At 40.0% G+C, this 25,481-nt stretch overlaps 1 protein-coding gene across 1 annotated transcript in view; it reads left to right on the forward strand.

Moving 5' to 3' along the window:
* Positions 1-23,274, forward strand: part of IGF2BP3 (insulin like growth factor 2 mRNA binding protein 3) — a 121,263-nt gene extending 97,989 nt beyond the window's left edge. Inside the window, exons 11-15 of the mRNA XM_085307628.1 lie at positions 11,319-11,438; positions 15,211-15,285; positions 18,235-18,366; positions 19,555-19,668; positions 20,630-23,274. Of these exons, the coding sequence (XP_085163754.1) occupies positions 11,319-11,438; positions 15,211-15,285; positions 18,235-18,366; positions 19,555-19,668; positions 20,630-20,731 (543 nt within the window). The 3' untranslated portion in view covers positions 20,732-23,274. The remainder of the gene's footprint in view (positions 1-11,318; positions 11,439-15,210; positions 15,286-18,234; positions 18,367-19,554; positions 19,669-20,629) is intronic.
* The last annotated feature ends 2,207 nt before the right edge of the window (positions 23,275-25,481 follow it).

Raw genomic sequence — 25,481 nt, forward strand, 5'->3', positions numbered from 1 at the left:
ATTCTATGTAGCTTGATAAACGCAATCAAATGCGTAGAGAGTTGGAAAGTAGGTMGCTTTTTTCCTCAAAAGGAAGTCATGCCAGCTCTTCTCCTGCATCTATAAGTTACTGTAAATGATAGCTGAACTACGGCTATGAAAATTAGCTGAGGCCAGCCACCATGCCTCCACTCRCAGCAGAACTGCTTTCTATACTGGTGGTCTTTTTGCAGACTCACTGTAGTCCGTTGGAACTCCACCCTGAAAACGCACTTTTTCTAACCTTTTCTTTAGCTTCACAGTTAATTTTCAGGTTATGTGGTATGCATAGATGCTTCTAGGAGGAGGAAAAAAGTCATTTCATACATTAAACAAAATCAAGAAATGAAACTACTTTTCTCCAATGACAAAAATATCTTGTACAGCTAGGCTGATAGGTTGCTTCCCTTTATTCTTTTTGCCATCTTTTAAGGCTTTTTGTTGCAGGTGAGGAACATGCCAATGGAAAACTTTCTCCTTAGATGATGATGTGGTCAAGAGAGATTCCTTCTTTATCCTCCAATATTTTTCTTTAATAATAATAAAGAAGAGTTCTTCTATATCGCATAGATGTGATAGGAGAAATAACTGTATTGTGCTTTTGGCAGGAAAGAAAAGTAAATTAAAATGAAAAATTGCTTCATTGAGGGCCTTCATTTGATGCCCTGAGCATAGATGAGAGACAAGGAAGAGGAAAAACTGTCCTGTGTTTCCAGGTACTTTGACTCTTACTTGGTGGAGTTGGGTTCCTTTGGATATCTGGGTGTTTAGGATTAGCTCATGCAACTGTTATGTCTAAACTACCCCGGGGGAGGTAATGTATGTGCATYTCTACTTCTGTGTAGTCTCTTAAGTGACTTTCTTCTAATTTGGCTAGTTTGTTATACAGTAGATGATCTTGTGAGGAGCTGTCCTACAGCCAAAAGAGGATGTGCTTTTGAGGGGGGTTGGGGGGAGCAGAATAAAGAAGGATTTGCAGCATTTTTGCGATACACTTTTGTATCGGTGAAATGAAAACCATACATGTATAACAAAAATCTGGAGGAGGGCACTATAGGATGACCGCGTTGTCTCAAATAACTGTTGCCAGCTGATTAGACTTGAAGGTTGTAACCTCCGTGCTTTGAATACACCCCTCCTGCTTAATTTCCTAAATTTATTAATGACACACTTCTGACACCTGAGAARCTTGCTCCCTGTTGCATGATGCTGTGTGGTTGTCGTGCTCTGTGGAGGAAATGGTGGATCTCGCCAGCTCTGAAGTCTCCCACTCCTGCCATGCCATGTTGCCAAGGGTCCTTGTCAAAAGTGATTAGAAATTCTTCTGTCTCTGGAGATGGACTGGTCCCCAGTCTGGGGAGTGGTGGAGAACAGAAATAGAACTGGCAGCATGTAAAGTGCAAACATTTGCCAGATTGACAGCTAGCATTCCCCCCCACCACCACTTGCCCCAGGGTACTGAAGACTTCAGCTATTCTTAATAGTTCTTTGTATGGTTCATAGGCTGTCATAATGCAAGTGGTGTCACTGACTGACTAACAATACACACTTTTAAAAATAAAAATGACATCTTCCTCTCTGCCATTTTGAACACTTGTTCGTTTCTAGGTGCCTGGGACAAGAGATAAGAACTTGTTCTGACGCTCTTGTGGTGGGAAGRAGATTTCATTGGGCCTCTTTTGAGCATCTCATACTCCCAAGCTCTAATTGCCAAGCTCAGGGTCCTCTGAATGTCAAACTAAATGAGAAATTTCATTCCTTAAGGTGCCAAGTAACAGGTTGTTACTACAAGGTGCTGACCTCCCTTAGGCCAGAAACAAAAGTAGGTTAAGTCTCCTCGTTCTGCTGTAGCTGGCTTCATCTTGTGTGTGTGTATTTGCTATGCATGGTAAAAAACAAGTGTGCTTTCTTTGTTTCCAGAACCTGTTTTTTTTTCCTGTAGCTTCTGAGGAATCAGAGAGCAGAGTCTTTATAAACGAAATTGATGCAGTTCCTGTATCTTTTTCACAACCACAAATTTCATGGACAACTTGCCAGGCATCTGGAGTACCCATGTGGCTGGCGCATACATGCCGCAACTTCTTAAGGGGAAGTGCTTTTAAACTTTTCTGTATTTGTGGTTGCAGAGTGTTGCAGCATCAAATACCTACGTTTAGTGCTTGTGACTGACCRGCAAAATTCCCACTTACATAGTTTTACAGTCTGCTGCCTGTGTTCATTTCTGCTTCTTGGCTATCTATTCAGAACAAAAGGTGGCAGATTACTTTTTTGGTTTTGTGGCTAATTAGATTTTRTAAAAACAAAGAGTTCATGCTGTGCTTGGAAATATGTGAAACCTGTCTGTGCTTGTGAAATGCCTTATAAGCAGCCTGCCAGAAAATGTTCCTTCTCTGCTTCTATGATTGCCCCCGCCATCCCAATCCTGGCTAGGGTTTTGTGCTGGAAATGCTTCTGATAGGTGCAGCTGGGTTAGTGACTTCTAGTAGTATTAGGAGATTCCCTTGGCTTGCCAGGTAGATGATGATGGTGATGAAAAGTGTTGAAGTTCAGAGCCAAGAGCTGGAGTGGYTGGTGCTAAATGAGATGATTTTAGTAGTCTCCAGTGACTGTGCAATAACTAGGTTTGTTTCAGTTTCCGGTGTGGAATTGCAGCAGTCCCTGAACTGGAAATGCAGATGGGGATGATGGCTTTGGTCTTCACCCAAGAGGAAGAGACCAGCATGACTGACRAGAAAGAGTGCTCCTGCGTGGCACRATTTTTGCATGTCCAGGACCAACAACTGGGGCTAGAGCCACCCTGCCTGCTGCAGGCTGGTTGCCTCTGGCAGGGTGATGTTCCTGATTCACCTGGGGATGCTGCTGTTCTTTCCGTTATACAGAAGTAACACTAGCAAGATGAGGGGGAGCTGGCTGTCCTCTGACCCCAACTGGCTGCTGCCCAGGAGGGCTGGGCAGTAGGGGCAGGTGGTATTGGCAGCTCCTGGCCACCTGCACAAGGAGAAAGTGTGGAAGCTGCTGGGAGACTTCTCATGACACTGAAACTCTTCCCCCTCTCCCACCTCTCTTACCTTTTTTTATATGTATATGTTTGGTTAGCTGCTGACTGACTGAATTCACTAAATAATAAGTAGTCTCCATCATCTGTTKTGTGTAGTCCTGGTTCTTCAGGTGGGGCAAAAGATTTTAGGATCRCAGCATAAGCTTAAGTCTGTCCTAAGTAAACCAGAAAGGCTTGGAAGATGGGGAGAACTTGGGTTCCCCTATGTTAACCTGCATTGGCAGCACCACTTTATCTGATGCACAAAATGGTGATCCAAGAGGTATTTGTAAGGGTGTTGTAAAACTCTGGATTGCGTTAGACCTCTGTACCAAGGCGTTAAATAAGCTTTCCTTAATGAGCCTCTTGTTTCCAATCAGGGCTTAAACTTTTAGTGTTGGTATTGGAAAATGAAAACACTAGGATTTCTTTCACTGATGTCAAAAGCTTATTTTGTATTAATGCATTGACTCTTACTGGAATGTCCTCAAGGATACTTGGCTTAATGTTGGTTTCCTCTTGCTGCAAATTTTTATTACTAAATAAATAAGAGTATTTAGTGTAGTTGTAGGCCAGTATAATTCTTCATAGTACATAGCAAAAACATAGTTTAAATTCTGGCTTTGAGTCTTTTAGAAGCTTTGAATAAAACAGTACATCACTCCCTGACAAAGTTTGGTGTTCTGAAAACCGAACAAGTCGTGTAAATCTGCTTTGCCATGGTGATAGTGGTTAGGGCTGTTGGGAAGGGAGGGAATGGCAAAAGAGACTCTTTAATGCAGTCATTTACTGGACTTATTTTTTCACTTTAGAAAGTGGATTTGCTTACTATTAAAAATATATTTTAAAAAAAGGCTAGGTTGTGGCCAGGCATTGGCTGAGACTGTTCCATGCAGTCTTAAAATAGTTTTGAATTATTTCCCTTACTGCTAAAAATGGATGCTGGCTAGAAACAGATAATATGACTTTGTGACTTACAATAAGTGCCTCATCCTAAGGTAATTCAGTTGCAGCACATTTAGAATAAATGAAAACATACTGGAGATGCGTAACAGGCTTGGAAAACAGGGAAGATCTGATTCTGCTCCCACTGAAGTCTGGCACAGAATCSTATTTACTTCAGTGCATACAGGGATTTAAAAAATTTACAGCCGTATCCCAAATGTTGCAATGGGTTTATCAACCACATGTATTTGATGGAGCAAGGGATCTGTGGAGACASTTAAAAACATGACTGGGAAAAAAAATGTGCTGTTGGCAGACTTGCAAAAAGACTGAGATTARTGCTTAAGTTAGCATAAGGAACATAAATAACAAACGTTTTCCCTTACCAGCCCTGTGATGGGTGGGAACACAAGCTCGCCAGGACCGAGAGCGCCACGTGACCGACCTAGCAGCAGTGGCTTCAGCTGAATGTAAAGGGAGGTTCATTCAGGGGAAGATCGGAGAAGGCAGAACTCCAGTTGTTTTTTAAAATAAACCTATTCCCAAAATTTGATGTCCACTCCCTCCCAGCTCTTCTTTTGTATTTAAGGTGGTGGTTGTTGTTTTTGTCCCTACCTATCTGAAGAATCGTATCTGTTATTCTGAGTTTTTTTTTCAATCCTTACTCAGCCATACTTTGGCTGTTATGGAAGCCTGAGAAGACAAGGTATGCTCTTCTTCTGAGGATACATCAGATAAGGGAAATGCTCTTCTCAGCAATAATTCTGGAACGTTTGCAGGACTGATGCACCAGACCATGGCAGAAGGAAGTGTTATGGTGAGCTTAACCCAAAGGCAGCCTCTTGGGCTCTAAAGCTCTTTCTAACTCTGCAAATTCTTCAGGGAGGTGCAGAAAGAAGAGTGAATCTTCAGATTTGCTTGGCTAGGAGTCATCTGCTTTGGGTGTGGAGCAACAGCCCTCAGATTGGAGGCACAGAGCATGTATTGAGGAGGGGTAAGAGCTTCAGCCTAGTTGTCTCTGCACTCTGGCAACTAAGAAATTACAATTTTGTGCTGAGCAAGTTTGCTGCGGATCAAGTACAACATGGTAGGGCTGGGAGCACAGAAGTGATTCTCCTGAGGAAACCTGTTGGGCTGTAGGGATGAGCTGGAGGGAAGGGGAACCTCCTGATGATGTGTGTACTGCRGGAGTCCAGGTGAGCCCCATGTGCAGGGAAGCAGCAGGTAATAGGAGTTAGGAACAGAATAGATCTTTGGAGGAGATAATTTTTATTTTATTTAAGAAATAGCTGGTGTGGACTGTTACAGTAAGGGGACAGTGGGGACTAGGAGGGTGGTGTTCAAGCACTTGTGGGYGGTGTGGAAGGAGGTGAATCCAAGCTGCTGTAGGAAACAGATTAGTCTGAAATGTWTGAGGGCTGCTGGTATGGGGAAACAGTTGCTTAGCTTCCTGCGATGGGCTGGATTAATTTACATCTGTGTTTTAGATCACTGGTTTCAATCATGATTTATATTAGCAGGCAGGAAATCTGATTTAAGTTGACTTACCTTGTTTTGCATCTGTACTTCAGTTACCTTTCTGAAAGCTTTAGTGTAGTCTGTACCACCACAACTACCGTATTCTTTGCTAAGACAAAGAGTTTATTTTTCTATTTAAACAAATATGCAGTTTACTATTTGCTTTAGTTAATGTATTTTTTCCATTTTCTGTAAAGAATGATGATTGGTGCTTTTCTTATTTGCTTGATTAATTTTTCTCTTGATTTTTATCAGACTAGATTTGGATGGAAATTGGAATCCAATTAATGAAGAAAAACAACATTTCAAATAATTTTTATTAGTTAAATGTGCTAGATAGACAAAAAAAGCTTATCAAGCCTGTTTTGTATTTAAAGCATACAGATTTTTGTAAAACAAAGCAAGTATTATCTGATATTCATGAACTGAAGTAATTGTTTCTGATCACCATGCTCTTCAAGAATCTCAGTTTCTCGGAACTAAGAAAGCTCAGTTCCTGGAGCTGCTCGCATGAGCGCATGCTCGCTCGCGCTCTCACTATCTCTCCTCTCTTTTTTTTTTTAATTCTGAGGAAGAAAGTTCTCTGTCTGAATCCTAGTGCTGTCTAGCTTCAGCAAACTGTGCCCCAGTGATTTGAGACCAAAAAGTCTTTCCCCAAATCCATATTCCTCAGGCATGTGCAGGCCTCTTGCCCCACCACCCAGAAATACGTACGTCAAACCAAACTCCACAGGCTGTTCAGTCCATTACTGAACTTTGATTGGGTAGCCTGAAGGAACAGTCATCACTTTTTCTTCCCTTTTTCTCAACTTTATCTTATTTGGATTTCTTTTTAAGGCTAGAGAGAAAACAACAAATTGCTTCTTTCATGTACCTCCCTGCTTTACAGCATGAGGTTTGTTAGACACCTTCCTCTGCTTCACCATGTGACTGAGCTACCTTCTCCAGCCTCAGACTGTTGTGCCTAGGGACTGGTGCATCGGGCTTTGCAGTCCCCTCCCTGGAAGGTGGTGGTTGATGATGGTGAGGTTTGTTTGGTTTTTTTTCCAGTTGTTTTTAGTGGCCCTGCATTTTAAGCCTTCACAGTGGCCCTGAGTCTTAAGGCTTCAGTGAACCTTTGCAGGGCTCATGGGATATACTTTGCCATCCAGCATCTCAAAGGATGCCTTTACGCTTAAAGACAAGTGATGACCAACCTTTCACTATGTTATTTTGTATTAACAAGCGAGAGTCGCTTGTATGTCAACAATGATCCAGTGGGATCAGTCCCCAGTAAGGTTGACATGAACTGGTGATAACCCAGGGGCCAATCTTTGTTCAAGTGCAGCAGGGAACAAACCTATGGAGCTATGCTCAGACCCAGGTTGAGTTGAAGTTTGCTGTCTGGCTGCTGCATGGGACAGGAGAGCGCTGTGCCTGTTCTGTTTAATTCTCTGCAGCTGGAGTTACCTTCTGGTCATCCTGCTGAAACCTATGTGATCAAGACAGTTTTGAAACAAGACCCTCAATTTGCAGCAAGACCTCAGACTCTGACTTTGTAGGAGSGACCAGTACTGAACCCACTGGACAAACATTGCAAAAGATGTCGTCTGTCTCATGCATCTGTGATTGCACAATTACTCTGTAAGGATGGACATATGGACCACACATCCTGGAGTAATTGATTTCTACATTTCTCCAAATTTAAAAGGCTTTTTTCTCCTGCTCTTTCAGCTCCCAAGGTTGGTCTCCTCTTGAACAAACTATTTGGTTATATGAGGAGAAATAAACTGGATGGGGAAGAGAAGAAGAGTGCAAGGAATTCTCCATGGACAGGAGACTTTACCATTGTCAAAAAGTAGTTGACCAGATACTACCTCCATTTTCATGACTTAATGAACTTTACAACTTGAGTAACAATTGTATGCTACTTAAACATTTAATCTGGGAAATATTTAAATATGACTATTGTTAAGGCCCTTAAAATTAAATATAATGATAAAGATCTACATTAAATTAATTATCTTTAAATTTTAAAATTAAAAATAAATTTAAAATTCATCCTTCTCTAAGGAGGCTATGAACCTGGTGAAATGGTATCTTTACCATAAATATTAGTGATATCTGATACTGCTACATCTCTTCTTAAAGCTCTATAAATTCAACCTGATTATGTATCTTTCTTCATCCTCATGTAGCCTTGAAATAAATTCTTTAATATCATTCCTATTTTGCAGAGGGGGCTATGAAGCAAAAAGTTTGAACTACAGGATGCTCTTCAGAGTCCATATGGAGAGATACTTTCTCCAATATATTTTTATTTTTTACATTGAASTATATGTTTAAGCAAGCTTCATTTGGCCTTATTAATTGCAGATTCTGTGCAATTGGAGAAAAATTCCTAAATTTAGTGCTTCTAACACATATTTAAGATCTAGGAATCTATTTGTGATATAACTCATCCTGAATATTCTTGGAAAGCTATATGACTTGCAGGGCATGGCCCAGAGAAGATGAGAGTTGATTTTCTTCCCTCCTAAGAACTGTAGAAGCTTCTGTAAGATTGGTGGGTGGTGTAATCATTACATTACATTGATGTGTGTGTTCTGGAGGATAGTCTTCCAGTAAATACAAAAGWTTTGGGGGTTTGTTTTGTTATTATGGGTAAAGAGGTAGACAGATAATAAATGGAACTGGTGTTACAATATTCTCTTGAAAGTCTTTGCTAGAAGAAAAAAAAAAAAGAAAGGGACTGGTCGTCTAGATGTGTTTGCTTTAAAGCCAATCAAGCAATACTATTTTGAGTGGTTAAAGTCAGTGTGGGTAAGAAAATGGAAGTGCTACTTCTGAATCCTTTGCTACGTTTTGCTGGGGATGGATTTGATTGTACCTGTGTGCTGACGTACTGCTGCAGGCAAGAACTCGAAAAGCGCCAATGGATGTTCGTTCAGTATTGACAGAGTCTCCCCCGTTCCCAAGCGATAGCGTTTCTCTCTACTACATCAACATGGAGCTTAAATGTTTAAGGTGCCTTATTCCAAAAAAAAAAAAAAAAAAGGTGTGTGTTCTGTTTTTTTGAAAGAAGTCTTAATGTATCAACGAGTGAAATTTCTGAGGAGGGAAAGGAGGGAGAGAGATGACAGTGAGCGGACTGTACGCTTGGAAGGACATGCGAGTGTCTTCTGCCTTTCGTTGCCCATGTTTCATGTGTAACGGGTGAAGCAGCAGAAAGGAATTTCAGTGGTGAACTGAATCTAGCCAAGAAAGCTGGTCGAAATCAAGCTTCGGGAAGGAGAAGGAAAAGCTGTGCTGCAGGCAGATGGGCAACAGAGGGAAGACAGGAAATATCTGCAAACAGAAGTAATGAAGTCTGATTCGTTCGTGTGGTAGAGAAGTGTGTCTGGAGGTGGTTTTAGGTAGAAGCTGTGTAAATTCTTGAAAACCAAGTCATGTGGTTGACTTACAGCAATGTTGTATGAATTAACTCAAAGCTTAGCTGGAGGAGAGCGGTTGAGGTTGTGTATAGGAGGGGAGAAAGCAGCAGTGGAGCTCTGCATGAGCCGGAGCGCGTGGCCGGAGGTAGCGGCCACCGAGGCAAGCGAGCCGGGGCGGCTCAGCCCGTGGCGTCGGGTAGGAAAGCCGTGTTGCCGCCTCGCTGGGCGCCGTTGGTGTGGGTCCTTGGAGCAAAACTGGAACAAGCAAATGTCTCGTGAATTTGTATCCGTTCAGAAGCAGTCACTTCAGAAGTGACCTTACCACAAGCAATAAGGTCGCTGAGCATCTTCAGTAATGTCTCCAAATAGCTGGATTCATGATGAAAGTGTAAAAGAACTTACTATAAGTACACTCACAGGGTGTTTGCTACAAGAGGAGAAAATGACTAATCTTCTGCAAAGTGGTTTAACACATATACTGCAGTGACTAGTATCTTTTATTGCAAATACGCAGTTTCAGGGTGTAGTTTGGGGATTATTTTAAACTGATCCGTAGGCAGATTAAACGGAGTGTTCCCACCTTTTCCCATACCCTTATCTAATTGCTCTTGCTTTCCGTCTTCTTGCAGGGCTGCCATTTGCATGGCTCTGTGGTTAGTCAGGTCAGGCACCTGCTCCCTGCATGGAAAATCAGCCGGAGTTACAATCCTGCTGGCTCTGAGGTGCCCAAAAGGAGCAGGGAGGCTGGATCCTGGGGGGGCTGGGACCCATGTCCAGGGAAAACGTGGACATAAGTTGGCAAAAACCTCAGAGTATCCTGTTGCCTTGTATGCAGGGTAGCTGTTGCGATCACCTAAGGTGACTGGCAGAATGTGTTTCTATTTTAAATATCCTGTTTTGGGATTTCTTCACCTGGTCCATGGATTAGTGCCTGGAATTTTTTTCCCTGAGGTTATAGTTACCTTACATTCACCAAAAACAAAGTGGTAAAACTTGGAAAGAAGCATTTTGCTCTGATGTGTTTATGGTTAATGCCATGGGACTTTGCTTCCTCTTGAAAGAAGTTGCTGAAATTTAAAAGTAAAAATAAGTTTAAATGGCTTTTTTTTAGGTTTGCAGCTGCTTTTTGCTGTGTGTTGCATATAGTTTTTTTTTTTTTTTTTTTAGAATATCCCAGGAAAAAACACTTCAGTGAGCATATGTGGGCCTGTATCCCCACCAAAACACATCAGAGAACAAAGCTAAATGAGTGTAGTGATTTCCATGTGCTCTGTTCAGTGGTACTCCCTGGTACGCTCTTCTCAGCTGACACAGATATAGTGCCTGTAGCTGTGTGCTTTTTGAGATGCCTTTGTAGGAAAAGGAGTTGTTGGCCTTGTATTGCTGAGGATGAATGAAATCAATTTTGAAAATACATAAGCATAGCTACATAGAGGAAAAAGGTTTTAAAGGYGATCTTAAATGCCTCCTAGATCCAAGAAGGTCTTGTGTGAAACGCTTTTGAGAAGTGATCTTGATGTAAATGGTACCGTGGTGCAGTGGGTGCTCTGTTAGTCCGAGACAAGCTCTTTGGAAGCTGCTTCCGAGGCTGGTAAAATGGTTATGATTTATCTCAGTGTAAGTAACCCTGTGCTTAGATCATTGCTACCCAGCACATCAAGAGGATCTTAAGTGCTATACTGCGTTCTCCAGCTGGGGTGTCTGGTTGAAAGTAATAGAAAACGGCGGTGATGCCTGATATCCACTGGGCTCAATATCAGGGTCCTCTTACTTTCAAAAACTCTTAATCCTACATTTAATTTACTAGCCTGTTTTAGGCTTGCTGCCAAGAATCCAACTGTTACATAATATTACACAAGAGGAATCGTTGGCAATTTTCAGGCTGGCTATCATTCCAGATCACTCCCACACAAAGGAAACTATAACATCTATGTCACTCTCAAGCTTTCTGCGAAGTTCTCCGCACAGCCTACTATTAAAAAGTAACTAGGAAAGCTGGAAATAGTTTACCTACTTAAGCTGTAGCCCCTTCACTTGTAGCAGTCTCATCTGCCGAGTCTTGCATGTGGAAAAGCTTTGAGGTAGTGACAGGTAAGAATGAATTTCTCTTGAAGAAGCAACAGCTCAATTGTTTTTAAACTCTCAGCATTAAAATTGCAACTATTTGATAAAAGATACAAGAATCCTCTTTTGGCTCAAATTTTCCTCTCATGTTATGTGAATTTCATGATTTTTCAGAAAAAGCCAGACCTTTAATATTCGGACTTCACAGGGCATCCTAAGATTTCCCCCTCATTTCCATGCATGCTTGTTCCATACCAGTTTTCCTGTCAGTCTGATTCATAACGTTCAAAAACATTCACTGCATATTTCCTTCTTCCCCACAGCAACAGCCCGAGTCTGAGACTGTTCATCTGTTCATCCCAGCCTTGGCAGTTGGAGCTATTATTGGCAAGCAGGGACAGCACATCAAACAACTTTCTCGTTTTGCAGGCGCATCTATTAAGGTATTATTACACTGACTAACTTTCTGTCTATTTTATGTGACACTTTCAGTAAATTTGCACAAGCAGGATTTTTGTGAACGTCCTCCTCCACTCTCTGCTTAGAATGTGATGTGATAAATGATACGTTTGTTTATAAATCATCTTTTAATCTTCCTCGAGACAAGATAATTATAGAAGCGTGTTTTCAAACGTCTTCTGAGGTGTGAAATATAAGCTGCAAAGAAAACTACTTTAGTGATCTCAATTTCTTAGACTTAAGTCTCAATGATGCAATGGTTAAGGGCTTTCATCTTGCATTTGGTGAAGTGAAAATTGGCTAGTGAGTTCCCCTTCTMAAAACAAATGCGAGGCAAAGTCTTTTCCTACGGGGATCTGTCTTGCTCTGTTTCAAATGGGTGAATTTGAGATATTAAGCTCTGGCTCCACTCTGAGGTACTTTTTATTTTAAAATCACTCATATATTCTCAGTTCCTGAGTAGGTCTTTTCTGTAACATCACATTTATCTCAGCACCATGGTTTAACATCCAACAGCTTATTTAGCTGGTTTGAGGTAGGTAGTCAACGCACGTTTAGATGAGAACAAGGTGGTTTGCAGCAGATGAACTAAAAGAAAATAAGTTTAAGTTCAGTSTTTCTTGGTAAAATTGCTCCTTGGTGAATTTGCTCCTTAGCTGTGTGTAGGGGTTAACCAGTGTGATTATCTCCTTGGCTTAAGGAAGGCCTTGGGTTCCTGTTGGTAATGCCATGGTAAGTGCAAAGGAGGAGTGCTTTTCCAGAGCCTTGGGCTCGATTCCATCCTTTATTAAGCAAGACATTAAGTAATTGAGTTACACAGCACAGAGGGTTTACGGTGGTAGAGCGCTAGGATGATATTTTTAGTGGAAGGAATGGAAGGAAGTGCTAGGTGTTGGTGTGGGTGTGTGGATGTGGTAGTAGTAGTGACTGTGGGTGTGTTTTTTTTAATGAAATCTTTGTTGTACTGGAGTGTGCATTCCAGAGGTCATACCTATAGATTAGGTAGCATAGGAAAGGTACTGCTAGGTTGAGAGAGAAATGTGAAGTAACCTGGACCTCTGAGAACCAGTCCAAACTAGTTCTTTAGTTAGTCCTTGGAGGACATTTTAGTGGAAAGGTAGTTGCTCGTGTTTCTCATGCATCTGGCTAACAGTGACCACAGGCTTCCTGTGCTGACTGGCACCCCTGAACCTGACACGTACAACATTTCTGTATTAATTGAAATTCAGTTAATAGTTTGTTAAAGCTCTGGTCATCTTTAGGAAGAAAGCAGAGACTTTTGCGGAAGTAGTATTAAATCTTAACAGAACTGTGCAGATATAGAGTATACTTACTAAATAGTGAAACTGCAGATTTCATGTCACATATCAATTAGAATAAAAATTTAATTTAAACTATAATCTGACCCAACAACATGCACAAAAGCGCTCTGCTTTTGTCTGAGAATAAATGTTTCATGTGACAGTTGGTTCAAACTTACTTAAAACTTCTAAATGTCCTTCATGTTGACCACCTGTCCTTCAAGCAAACTTTACTGTAACTTCTGAGCAAAATAATAAATTATGAATCATTAAGGAATCAGTATTTTTAGCTAAAAGTTGGAGGGAGTGCTGCCTGGATCACTTTCATCTTGCCAAACTAGTAATCATACTTTCCGCTGTATATTGTAAGAAGTAASTCTCCCTTCATGGCTTTCTGAGCTTGTTTTAAGTTGTGTACAAGATGGTTGCATGTGAAAACATTTTATGTCCATATGCATTTTTCTTTGTGCCTGTGCTGAGCTTTGTGGATCTGAGGAAACTGGGTTAGTCATAAAATAAGACTAAAATTGCAGCTTGGTAGAGGTCCTACATAAGGCTGTGATGTCCAGCTCGTGGCTTCTGAGCTGCATGTGGCTGCTGAYGATTTGAGATGGGTTCCTGTGCTGGGTTTGTTGCTTGGCAGTGCAGGTTTGGCAGGAATTTCAAGTAGGTGAAGTGATTTGGCCAAGGAGCTCTGAGGCAGAGGTTTGTGGACTGCATGCCCAGCTCATACCAAGGTGCTGGCACCCGCAGGGAACCACTGGGCTTTCCTGCTGGTAAATGATGGTTGGAGCACCTCTTTCTGTCTCTGAAGGAGTTGGTATGAGTGCTACAGGTTTTGGGTATTTTAGTGGTTCCATTCTCAGAGTATGGAAGAATAATTGTTTTCCAGTTAGCAATGGAAATTTATTTCTCTCATAAGTTAAAAATTCACCACTTAGGTAATATTTGTGTGTATATAACCTCTGTTTCAAAGAGCAGATAGACTAAATTAGCACTGAGGTTTCTTAAATTGCTCCTTCAGCTATCAAAAGGTTACTGTCGGCAGTGCATGTTTCTTTCATAGCCATCAGCTATGTTTTACTCCAGCTGTTGAGAAGAGAACAGGATGTGCTAAGATAAAAGCAAAGCAAGAAATGGCCCAGAACATTTATATTTCTGCAAGAAACAAAGATGCAATGAAGACTTAATGGAAATTTTTTCCTAAAATTTCAATAAAAGAGCAGGTATTCACAAAGAAAACGTGACTGAGAGACAAACTGCAACGTTCATTGTACTCAAATAGAAATTATCAGGCTGAGCTCTGTTTGGTCAGCTGACTGCAAGTGTCCCTTGAAATTTTGCACCTCTAAAATATTTGTATGTTCCAAATAATGAATGGATTAAGTCTTTTCTTGCTCTTACTGCAACAYTGTATTTTGTTATTTTAGTAAATGTACTATTGTAAAATGAATGTCTCCTTATATAAAGCAAATTGGAAAACAGAAATCATATGAAAAATAAATATGCAGAGCAAATAACTGGTATCCTAAGGTGGAGAATGCACTATACACAATATGAATAATTATATGAACTTTGGTTAGCAAAATTCTATAGTGGCAGTGATACATGGYGACTGGTAATTTGTCTGAAATAAACTACAGCTGTTAAATATGAAAAACATCCCTATGCCAACAGCCAAGATGAAATACTGTAGTGTTTAATATATTGCCTGTTCAACAGTGGCTATGTAATACTAGATGCAACAATGGAAATGTCAGTTGTGATAAACAAAAGATTCATACAGAATGTCAGAGGCTAGTGTGAATTATTTAATGGCACTGGAGTCTGAGAACAACACCCACAGAAATCTTACTTTTGTGGTGACATGAACTGCCAGAGACCCTACAGGCGTCTCTGTTTCAACTGCGGTGGAGCTTAATTTTTATTTGGGACGCACAAATTTCTGTAGATACAAAGCAACTGGAAACTGCGAAATTGTTGTCCAGTGTGGACAAATATTTCGAATATGATTAGTTACAATAGTAAAGTGACCTTCTGCTTTCAGGGAGACAGATGCAAACTTTGGCTAATGGGCACATGCTTGTTAGAAAGACTTTGAGTTAGTGGATGAGGATAAAAGTTTCTGTCTATTAAGCAGACTTGTTTGAAAGCTACGTGTCTTGCATCATTTATAGCCACATGAAAATTGCTGTGGGACTTTGCCATCTGCAGATGAGTAACTGTGCCTTTAATTTTCAGAAGAAAACTTGCTTATGATTTACCCCATTTCTACATATTATAGCTAATTAATGCACTTTAAAGAGAACAAACTCATCATGACTGAAGTGTAATGCTACTGCTATAGCGAATAATTTTTCACTCTTAAACAGAATGTGAGACTGAAATGGGGGGGAGGTGACTTTAAACTATTCCTCCAAAAAAAGCTACCGAAAGCTATGTTTATCTGTTCCAGATTGCCCCTGCTGAAGGACCAGATGCCAAGCTGAGAATGGTTATCATCACTGGACCTCCAGAAGCTCAGTTCAAGGTAAAATATATAAAAACTTGTCAGTCTGTAGTGGCCTTTGGGTTATAAGGGGCTCTAGTGAAAATGAAATACTTGGTTCTAAGTACTTTTTTAGACAGAATTTTAGTAGATACTTGATTTTTGCTTTCCTTCTGCCCAAAGGAATCTCATATGAATAGATGAGTAGTACAGTATCATCAGAGGCCGTTTCCTTAAAGTTGGTGGGAGTTTTATGTAAGGTAGAATCAAATCTAGCATGAAAATGTAACCATATTGCGTTCCTCATTTTCCCTGCAGCCTATGAGCATAATAGTTCAGTCTTTCTAGCCTGTCTTAATGTAAGCAAAATTTGAGTCCATTTAATTGAAATAACAAAGCTGACAAGATGAAAGACTGAGTCTCCCCAGGTTACTGTTGTGTCCCAGACGGAAAATGCTTTTTGGGTAGCTCTGCAGATAACCGCAAGGCTTCTTATAGTATTTCCACTCCAATTACATGGAGGTACTCTGACCTGATTATCCTGTTTTTTGTTCAAATCAAGTTGTGGAGTGGCCTTCTGCCTTAAGTGCTAAGGGATTAATTACCTCAAAAAGAGTTGATCATTTTAGGAGTAATACAGATGGTTCAGTGCAGCAGCCTAGTTTCCTCATAGATGAGGCCCAAAGCAGGTAGGAAGTCACTTGAGAGTTCACCTCCTGGTATTGCCTGTTCTTGTTTTCATAGCTTTGTATTTTTTGCTTCAGTGCATCTTCTAATGCAGTTGTAGAAGGTGTAGAAGCTTCAGGGATATCTAGAATCAGTTTCATGAATTTCTTTAGGAGATCTGGAGAAGTATCAGGACAGGTATGCTGCAGTAGTAATAGCGATCTAGATGAATTTGGGATTATTGCTCATTTTGAAGTCTTACCATATTGATTTGAAAAGCTATTGAGTGTAAAGTGTAATTTAGAAGCTCTACTTGCTCGAGGTTTTTGCTTGCTTGTGCCCCTCCACGTTGATGAGCTGATGTCTGATTCACGTTGGTGGTAGCTGCGGTGGCTGCACCCCTTTCATCTGCAGCTGCAGTAGCCTGAGGAAGTTGTGGTGCAGGACTCCCTACTAGCAAGGGAACTGGAAGAAGGTGGAGAATATGCCACTGCTTACAGCTTTGACTGTAAGCTCTGCAGAGTTTAGGCGTGACCCATGACACTGATATTTGGAGAGGATCGTGTTGCCTCAGAGCTGGGACACGTGCAGCGGAAGTGCAATGCAGTGTAGACAGCATATTTCAGCTGCTGTTCACAGTAAAGGAGGTACAACCCATTTGAGTTGCATTTCTTTGTCATTCAAGACCTTCGAAAGAGCTGAAAGATCATAGACCTATTTCCAACACTCCAAACCTTTTTAAAAACAACGCACCACCTTGCTTTGTAATCCAGCAGTGATGCAGTACCTCTCCAACTGAGCCCCACAGCCTGAGCAGTTTGTCAGAGGTGTTATGTGCATGAAATATTTGGAGATGAAAATGGCTATGCAATTTTCTTTCTTTTGTAACAAATTTGGAAATAGTTTCAGTCCAGCTCAAGACCATGGTTTGAAGAAGCATCTTATCTGCTCTTGGCAAACCCTTTTGAATGTACTTCTGGAGCAGAACACCACTGGTCCTAGAGCTGTTGACGGTGCCAGCATGCAGTATTTGTACTGAGCTTTTTGGATGGTCCTTTGCCTCACTGGAAAGAGACAACTTTTCTCCTCTGTGACAGGGTAATAGCTTCCTCCCACTACCTGCAGTATCCCACCACCTAGGTCAAAGCCATGCACTGAGGATTTGCATACTATTCAGGTGGAGTCTTACTTAAAGTACAGAGTACTTTCAGCTCCAAGATCACAAAATGTCTTCAGTCTTTGCCCATTCTAGGGTAGTATAAGCTTGTGTGAGCTTGAGGGAATGAGGAAAGGTTGAGGTAAAATAAGCTGCTACTAGCTATTGTATCATGTTATCTTTTTGGACTTTCCATGTTGCACTGCAGCAGTGCCATGCGAGAAGGTTGCGTTTAGGGTGCATGCAGTGACAGGGCCGGCGGGTGTGTGATTTAAACAAGGCAATGAAGTCTCTGAACTGGAAAAATTCTGTGGTCATAGGTTTATACTCTTTGTAGAGCATCTCTTCTCAATGTCACAATGGAGTTGTCCTTTTGATATGACTAAGATATGCAAAGAGTAGAAGATCTGGTGTATCTTTTCTTAAGAATTTGTTGATGAATTGRCAGGAAAGAAAATCTTTTTTTAAGGYGGGGGATGCAGAGGGGAGAAGGAGGCATATCAGTGAGATTCAGCAGCTGGTCTCTGTGGACATTCTTCTTGCTCCCTGGCRCTTGTATGTTCCCCCCACTCAGAACAGGGAGCTGCCCCTGTTTAAGTAACATTTGTTCCCCAGGTGCCATTTGGATCTATGCAGATTTAATTTTCGACCTTGGAAAACTGAGCAAGCCCTGACTTTTTTTWAAAACAAAATGTTGTAACTGAGTATAAAAGTATGCAGTTTGTTGTAAATGAAGTCTTCATTTCATGACTTATTTTAGCATCCTAAAATATACACRTACATACATATACATACGTATACATGTATACGTGTATATTTTTTTGAACCAATTAAATGCATTCTGTGCTGCTAATGGTAATAAAAACACAATTCAGCCACACAGTTCTCTCTACCACTCTTTACCTCTACAGAAATGTAACAATTTATTTTAAAAGCAGTAAAGTAAAGTAAAGTTTTTCACTGAAAAACAGAATAATAATAATCTCTGAATTGTTCCTTGGTAACCGGGTTTGYAGTTGATACAAAGACTTTTAGAAACTTAACTATTGTATTTATTGAGGAMAACTTTTTATCGGGGTTGTATACTGGAGTTCTTATTTCTGTGGAATTTTTTAAAGTTAACTAGATTTCAGTAAGCACACTGTTCAACTGAAAATATTTTTTTGCAGGCTCAAGGGAGAATCTATGGAAAACTTAAAGAAGAAAATTTCTTTGGACCTAAAGAAGAAGTGAAACTTGAGGCTCATATAAAAGTGCCATCCTATGCTGCTGGTAGAGTTATTGGTAAAGGAGGCAAAACAGTAAGTAGTTGAAGTAAAACTTTTAGTGTTATTCAGTTATGTTTCCTATTTAGGTGTGTATATACACCTATAAAGATTAATTATTTAGCTAATTAGGTGCTAATCCTGTGAAGTTCTTTTAAAGCTGATGCTATTTTCTTAATTGTAAATGTTAWTTTTTCCTTCATATTAGCCCCAAATTGATAGGAGCCAATCTCATAGAATGCTTTATTTCATAAAAAGAAATTGTCTAATGAAAATAGGTAATACCAATCAGATCTGCAGAGCCTCTTTAACAGAAATTTAGTTCTTCCATTTAGAATTAATACATTTCTACTTCAGACCTATTTCTGTGAACCCTCTGACAGTTTTTGCAGAGATTTCATTAATCTCACTTGATTAAAAATATACTCAATGTATACGAAGGTGACATTACTGGCCAAAACTGAGTGAAAGCGTAAGTTCTGAATAAATGGTAGAAGATCGTAKTTTGGATGTTTTCGGCCTCTTCAGACCTCAATATACAACCAAAAGTAAAATTGCTTTAAGTGATGACATCCATTGGCTGAGCTTGCTGCATAGGATAACATCACTGAGATTTTCAGTCCTGCAAGTGTACTGGTTCTCCTTTAGTATTTTCATATGCTTTTTAAGTCAAGAGCTAGCCGATACTAAATGAGAAAAAGTCCCAACTTTATCTGTATCTAACAACATGACAATTGATAGGCTGCTGAAAATAATTTGGATGCTTCTCATTCTTTTGAGTTCTCTATCTTACAGAGGCTTTTTGAGGAAAAACTTACAAACATTTAACAATTTTTTCTTCTCTACATTATACATGACACGAGTTTTCTGACCTTAAACTTGTAAACTCAACTGTAAACACTGACTAACTGTGGCATCTATCTGTTTTTTTAAGTGATGTATTTAACACCTTCTGTGTGTTGCATTTAGCGTCTTTGAAGCACTTTTACAAACTGGGGAACTCGGTGCTAATTTATGTTAGCAAGACAAGCATCTCATCTTGCAAAGTACACTGCTAGATGAGGATGGTTTCTGTTGTGTGTGTCTGTATGTGGGTGTGTGGGTTTTTTTTTTGAGGATGCTGTTTCTATGCTCAGCAACTCTTGATCTTGGAGGCTTTTTTGTTGTGGGATTTTTGTTTCTTTAAATTACTTAATTTTTCTGATTTCTCCTGTCTATTTATAGGTAAATGAGCTTCAGAACTTGACAAGTGCAGAAGTTGTAGTCCCTCGTGACCAGACACCTGATGAAAATGATCAGGTGGTTGTGAAAATAACTGGTCACTTCTATGCATGCCAGGTAGGAGGGGCTGGAATAATTTTTTATTTTTTATTTTATTTTTTTTTATTACCTTGATGTTTCCATGACCTGTGTTTTATATCCACTTCCAGAGGCAAGGAGTAGAAGGCCTGTACTCAGGGTATGGAAAGTGCTGCTTGCCAGGGTTCTGTAATTGTCTTGTTGAAATAAACTTTCCTCATACCTATGAGAAAGACTTCTAGCAATATTGCACTCATGTATAAAACAAACTTTTTTTGCATATCTTCTTGTCAGTGTGTTTAGGCTTTGGGAGATGTGGACAAATTGTGTRTGTCTGTGGATTTCCTCACAAATACTATGAGATGGCCTATGCCTCTTATCATCTGAATTGCAGTCTAGTCAAACTTGGGTTTTCTTTTTCTTTGAAAGTTGTAACAGTGCCAATCTGCTGATTTAGTACCTTAGGAAAAGGATCRCGAGATTCCTTCCCCTACTTAATTTTTAGTTCAAATTGATTCCTTTGTTGTTCTACAGGTGACTTGTAGTTCAGAAATGAGACTTGAGTGCAGATACATGCTGCAAGACTGAATCTTCTGGATTCTCCAGTGTGTCAGCTGCCCAATAGAAGAGTAGTTCTGATAAAATATTAGCATGTCCAGAGGCATAAAATGGAGTTAGCCTAAAATGTCCATTAGTCAGGCTTCAATTAGTCTTAATCTTAGTAGTCATCTTCCTATGTTCATGATCTCTGTGTTTTAGATGGGGAAAACTAACCATGCAGGCAGTTACGGTAGGTGGAAAAACACGAAAAGTTAAAAATTGTCACGCATTAGCACTAACCCAAGTGATGGGTCATCTGTTTCTACTATCTGTTGATAGTAGAAAAAATAGTTACTCCAGATCCCTTATATCCCAGGAGCATCTATGAAGTCTTTTGTAAATAGCAGTAACTGCAGCATGGCAACATCATGGACTGTTTCTTTTCCTTTGTATCCTTCAGCTTGCTCAGAGAAAAATTCAGGAAATACTGGCTCAGGTAAGAAGGCAGCAGCAACAGCAAAAAACATTGCAAAGTGGACAGCCTCAGCCAAGACGAAAATAAAGGTTTAGGAAATGGCCCGTCAGAGACAGATGCCAGACCAAAGACAGACTGTGCAACAGAGAGACGGGTGGCGAGCGCCCGTTGAAGTTATATGCAGAAGATCCACCAAGCCAATCACCTGTTCGAGGACCAGGCAACCGTTGAACGCTGTCTCTGAGAATGTATTCTTTAGGCTCTCTCAAACTTTTGAAACCCAGCTTTAAAATAAGGACCCCTTCACTTCCCTTTTGTTCTATTCTCACAATTTAACATAAACTTGTTAGTCTTTTTTATTGTTCTTATTATTCCCCAACAATTTTAGAACTTGGTTTAATGAAGCTTTCTCTTCTGAGTTCACTGGTTTAAAACAAACAAAAAAAAAGGCATTGCTCTTATAGGTCCAGTTATTTAAAAAAAACAAAAAACAAACGAAACATTTGGAGGGTGGGATCATGGGTGGGCTAGGGTTAGAGCAAGGGTATTGCCAAGAGTTTAAGTGTTAGTCCCAGTGTTGAAACAAGTGGCATTTTTTAAAAAGAATTTGGTTGCATTTTTACATAACACTGCCATGAATAACCTAAGGGAAGTGTTGAATGGTGTTGGCCAGGGCATAAAAAGATAAATATGCATTTTACTAAACTACCTCAGGCATTTAGTACCTCAATGAGAAATTGTTCCTTTTTTGCTTTTTTTTTCCTTTTTTCTTTTTTTTTTTTTTGGTATTTTGTATACTTTATAAAGCTAATAGTTCTTGAGCATTTTATTTTTTTAAAAAAAACTAAAATTTGATCAGCCACCAGCCAGGAGTACTACAGGCTTATCGGGAAAAAATATAGTAGAGCACTTCTAGCTGCTGGCTGATGGGAGTAAGGTGGATATAAGAAACATAGCCTCAGATTTTCTGAGGGCTTCCACACCATCATTTGTTTAAAAAAAAATTCAGTGAATGTTCAAAAGATAGTGAATGATGCCAACATTCTGATAGCAGCAATGCCGTTTAGTTTTCTTTTAAGATGGGATGAAAAAGTTTGTGACGGTACTTTTTTGGGAACAGGACAAGGAAGTGATGGCAAGAGGCTGGGGTCGGGGGAAAAATTTAGAAGGCTGCAAGAGGCTGATTTTTTTTTTTTTTTTTTTTTTGTGCTACTTGATTGAATGCATGAACCCTTTGTGCCTTTGACCATCACTACCTAATAATGCTACATTTAACCATTTGCAGCCCATTTGGACTTTGCCATTTTGTTCAAAGAGCAAGCTTCATCTTCAGTTTGATAGAACACTTGGTCCGCGGGAGCGTCTCCGAGGCCGCGAGGGCCTCTGCTCTCCGCAGGTCACATCATACTGCTTTCAGTTACCACAACGGGGGGAAGGTCAAACAGTGTTTGATCACGTTGAAAGATAACGAAAGGCTAAGTTTACATATCCAGCCGCTGTTATGGGCCACACTAAGCCACTTTGAAGGTTTTAAAAACTATTACAAGAAAAAAGAAAACAACCACCTCTCTAGCCTGGCTTATAATAGATGCAGCAGGATTTATGCACGTTCTGCAACCAACCATTAGAGGAGGAAAAAAAATGTCAAAAGGCAGGGATAACAGGAAAGTTACCAAATTTTTTAGTTTCCGAATGTAATTTGAATGATGATTGTGGTAATAGTGACACATTCAAGTTTCTACAATAAACTTCAGTCTACCTCAGTTTAAAAAAAAAAAAAAATGTGGCAACACATGGTGCATAAAGACTGCTGTGTGTGTGTGTGTGCGCGTGCGCGCCTGTATGTGTGTGGTCGACAGAGCCATGCTATTACCTCTGAACCTTTTTTTGTGATGTTTTTGTGCATGAGATGATCAGAATCACCATGCTGCACTGATTTGAGGGGCACAACGAGCAAAAACATTTGTTTCATCATTTTGTTATCTACCTCTTAGGTTCATGTTGAAATAGAGGCATTACTACATAGACTAGATAATTTTCCCAAAGATCATTGTTGTACAGATTAGATAATTTTGAAAATGGTCTGAAGTGTTTTTTCCTGCATCTCTTCTTTACTAATTGGTTTAAAAGCCACAAACTTATGTTGTAGTTTTAGCAGAGAAAAATGAGTTTCTTTTCCTTTTTTGACAGTGATCTTCATCTAGCCTTTAGGATAATGTTTTTTTTTTCTTACAATGAATTTAAAATTACTGAAGTATGAAAAGACATAGCATTTTAATTTTTGTTGAGGCTTAAGTCAGTCTGACGTTCCTTTCTTAATATTTGAGAAGGATTTGACTTCATTATTTTCCATAAAAGTTACTTTACAAATATGCGCTGCATTTACATCTGCTGATTTAAATACTGTCATCTCTCTTAAATTTCTAGACTTAGTATGGTAAATCATGTTTTTATTTTCAATTGAGACTTGGTAATTTGGAGTATTTGGGAATAGCTAGAAAGTAAATACTGTAAATGATTTCAATATCCACAACGTATGGATCATTTTTCATCTGTAATGTGCCCCCCAATGCAGCTCCACTTTCCAGATGCCTCTGAATGGAATAAAGAGTTTAACTCCTATCATCAGATACAGTTGTGTGTTGTTTTTTTAAACTCAGGAGGCATGGTGACTGTTCTAAGCATTTGTGTTGCTTTGATCAAGTTGTTTGTGGTTTTCTGTCTGTGATAGTAACTGGATAAGGGTGAACAGCCACCAACAGGTAGTCCAGAGCTGCTAGGGCATCTAGCAGCCAGGTTATGATGTTTATACTTTCTAGAAAGAGCAATAACTTCTGTGGCTTATAACTCATCTTCTCCCTTTCATATAACACCACCATACGGCCCATAGTACAACTCACAGTTCACAGGCTCTGGTTTTTGGGATGACTTAGGCAGGTTTGCTTTGGAAGGGCTGTATGCTCAATGGTCATGATGCGGGGCAAACATAAAGGAATTTGCAACAGATTTGAAGCGACATCCGAATTGTTCACCTGTTAACCTTTTTGGCTGCTTTCTACCCAGTCTTTACGCACTGTGATGAGGGTGTGTAATTAGCATGGCCCTAGAAACTTGAATAGGCAGACTCTGTCACACTAGTGAGCAAGCATGGCAATCCAAATCTCACTTCTGCCACCACCATGCACACACCAGTTGCCAGTGAGTGGTAGCTCTTCTTCTGTCCCCATAAACTACTGGGAATTGAATTGAGAATAGATGTTTAAAGGTGAATCCTTTGGGTCGGGGAGGGGTAGGGGAAGAGGTGATCATGAATAAAATCATTCTGTATCTTTTAAAGAGTAGAAAAMCAGATTACTCTTTGCTTTCCAAACTACTACACTCTCCCACTTGTCTTCACAGCACATCTATTGGGACCAAACGGGGTGGTGGGGGTTGGGGGGAATTGAAGAAGCAGTCTCTGTGGAAGACACTTGTGTATGGTATTGCATTTCAGAGGGAACTCTACTTCTCCCATGCCACTAGTGAGCTACCTTCTAAGATCTGGCATCCCTGTCATTTGAGCAACATAAGTTAAACTTTTCTTGGTATCGCTAGAGCATTTGTGATAGCTGAAACCCCCAATTGTTTAAGCATTTGCTTAATCATGATGCTTTTAGTTGCTTCTAACCTTCCAAAGCTTTTCTTCTTAAGCTGCAATTTCAAAGGCATGAGCTCTTTGTGTTCATTTCTCTTAAATGAAACATGTAAACTGTGCAGGACAGCATGGTCTCAACATGGTTCCAGGGCAGGGGGTTTTTAACACAAAAAATAAGTAAGTATTCAAGCTGTATCAGAAATGCTAGCTCAATTGGTAGACACAACTACTGCTGCGTAGCGTAAGGTTACTCAACTGCAATGCAGGACAGTGGTGGTACAGTGACAAAAATTCCAGACTAATACTTCTTTCTTCTGTTCATCCCATCAAGGGCTTCTGCAAAGAGGCCAGACTTGCATGTACTGCCGTAGAGGAGAGCTGAATGAGGAATCAACAAATCCTTTGGACCACCATTCCCAAACATGTCCTTTCCAAAAGGGCTTTAGAATTCTACTGTAGTGATCAGCCAGAACACATTTGTTAATTCCTAGGATCCAGCTCTTAAAGGGTCAAACCAAGGGCTTGTTGCATCAGTCACGTCTGGCTGGAGCACTGGCAGTAACTTGGCAAAGAATGTGACAACTTCTGTTAAACTGAGAAGTGATGAAGTTCTTTGCCTGAGCTGGAAATGCTGGTATTCAATAGCAACCAGTGGATCTTTCCTGATGCTTTCAATTAACTCCTTTTCACATTGTGCTTTAGCAGTAAATTCAGTTATACCTTTTTACACATTTTACTGCTGTCCAGCCATTTCATTTTTTCCCCTCTTGTCTTGCAGACTCTTATCATCCCTTTCCAGTTGTAAGAGTWGTTGTAGTTGGTTCATGTGGAAGCTGTTCCATATCTCTTTCTTACTGTTCTTTGGACCTTTTCTTTTGTTACTGCTCTCGTTGAGATAGGATACTGCACGCTGCTCTGGTTACTGAATGTAAAGCACTGTGGGTTCGTACAATGGCATGATGTTTGCAATTTCAGTCTGCTTCTATTCATCCAGTACGATACATCTTCAGTAGCAGGAAAAGGCAAACAAGTCTCAGGGAACTAACCAAAGTTACTCTTAAGTATCTTTCCTAGGAGAAAATGTCTGATTTAGAATGCATCACTATGTAGATGGTCAAGGTTATCTTTACACTCTGGATTATTTATTGCCAAGTATGATAAAAATCTTGCAAATCTTTTTTTTTTTTTTTTTTTTTTTTTTTT

This window comes from Rhea americana, unplaced genomic scaffold, assembly GCF_003343005.1.
Source record: "Rhea americana isolate MKP2758 unplaced genomic scaffold, rheAme1 scaffold_26, whole genome shotgun sequence".
Classification (NCBI taxonomy): domain Eukaryota; kingdom Metazoa; phylum Chordata; class Aves; order Rheiformes; family Rheidae; genus Rhea; species Rhea americana.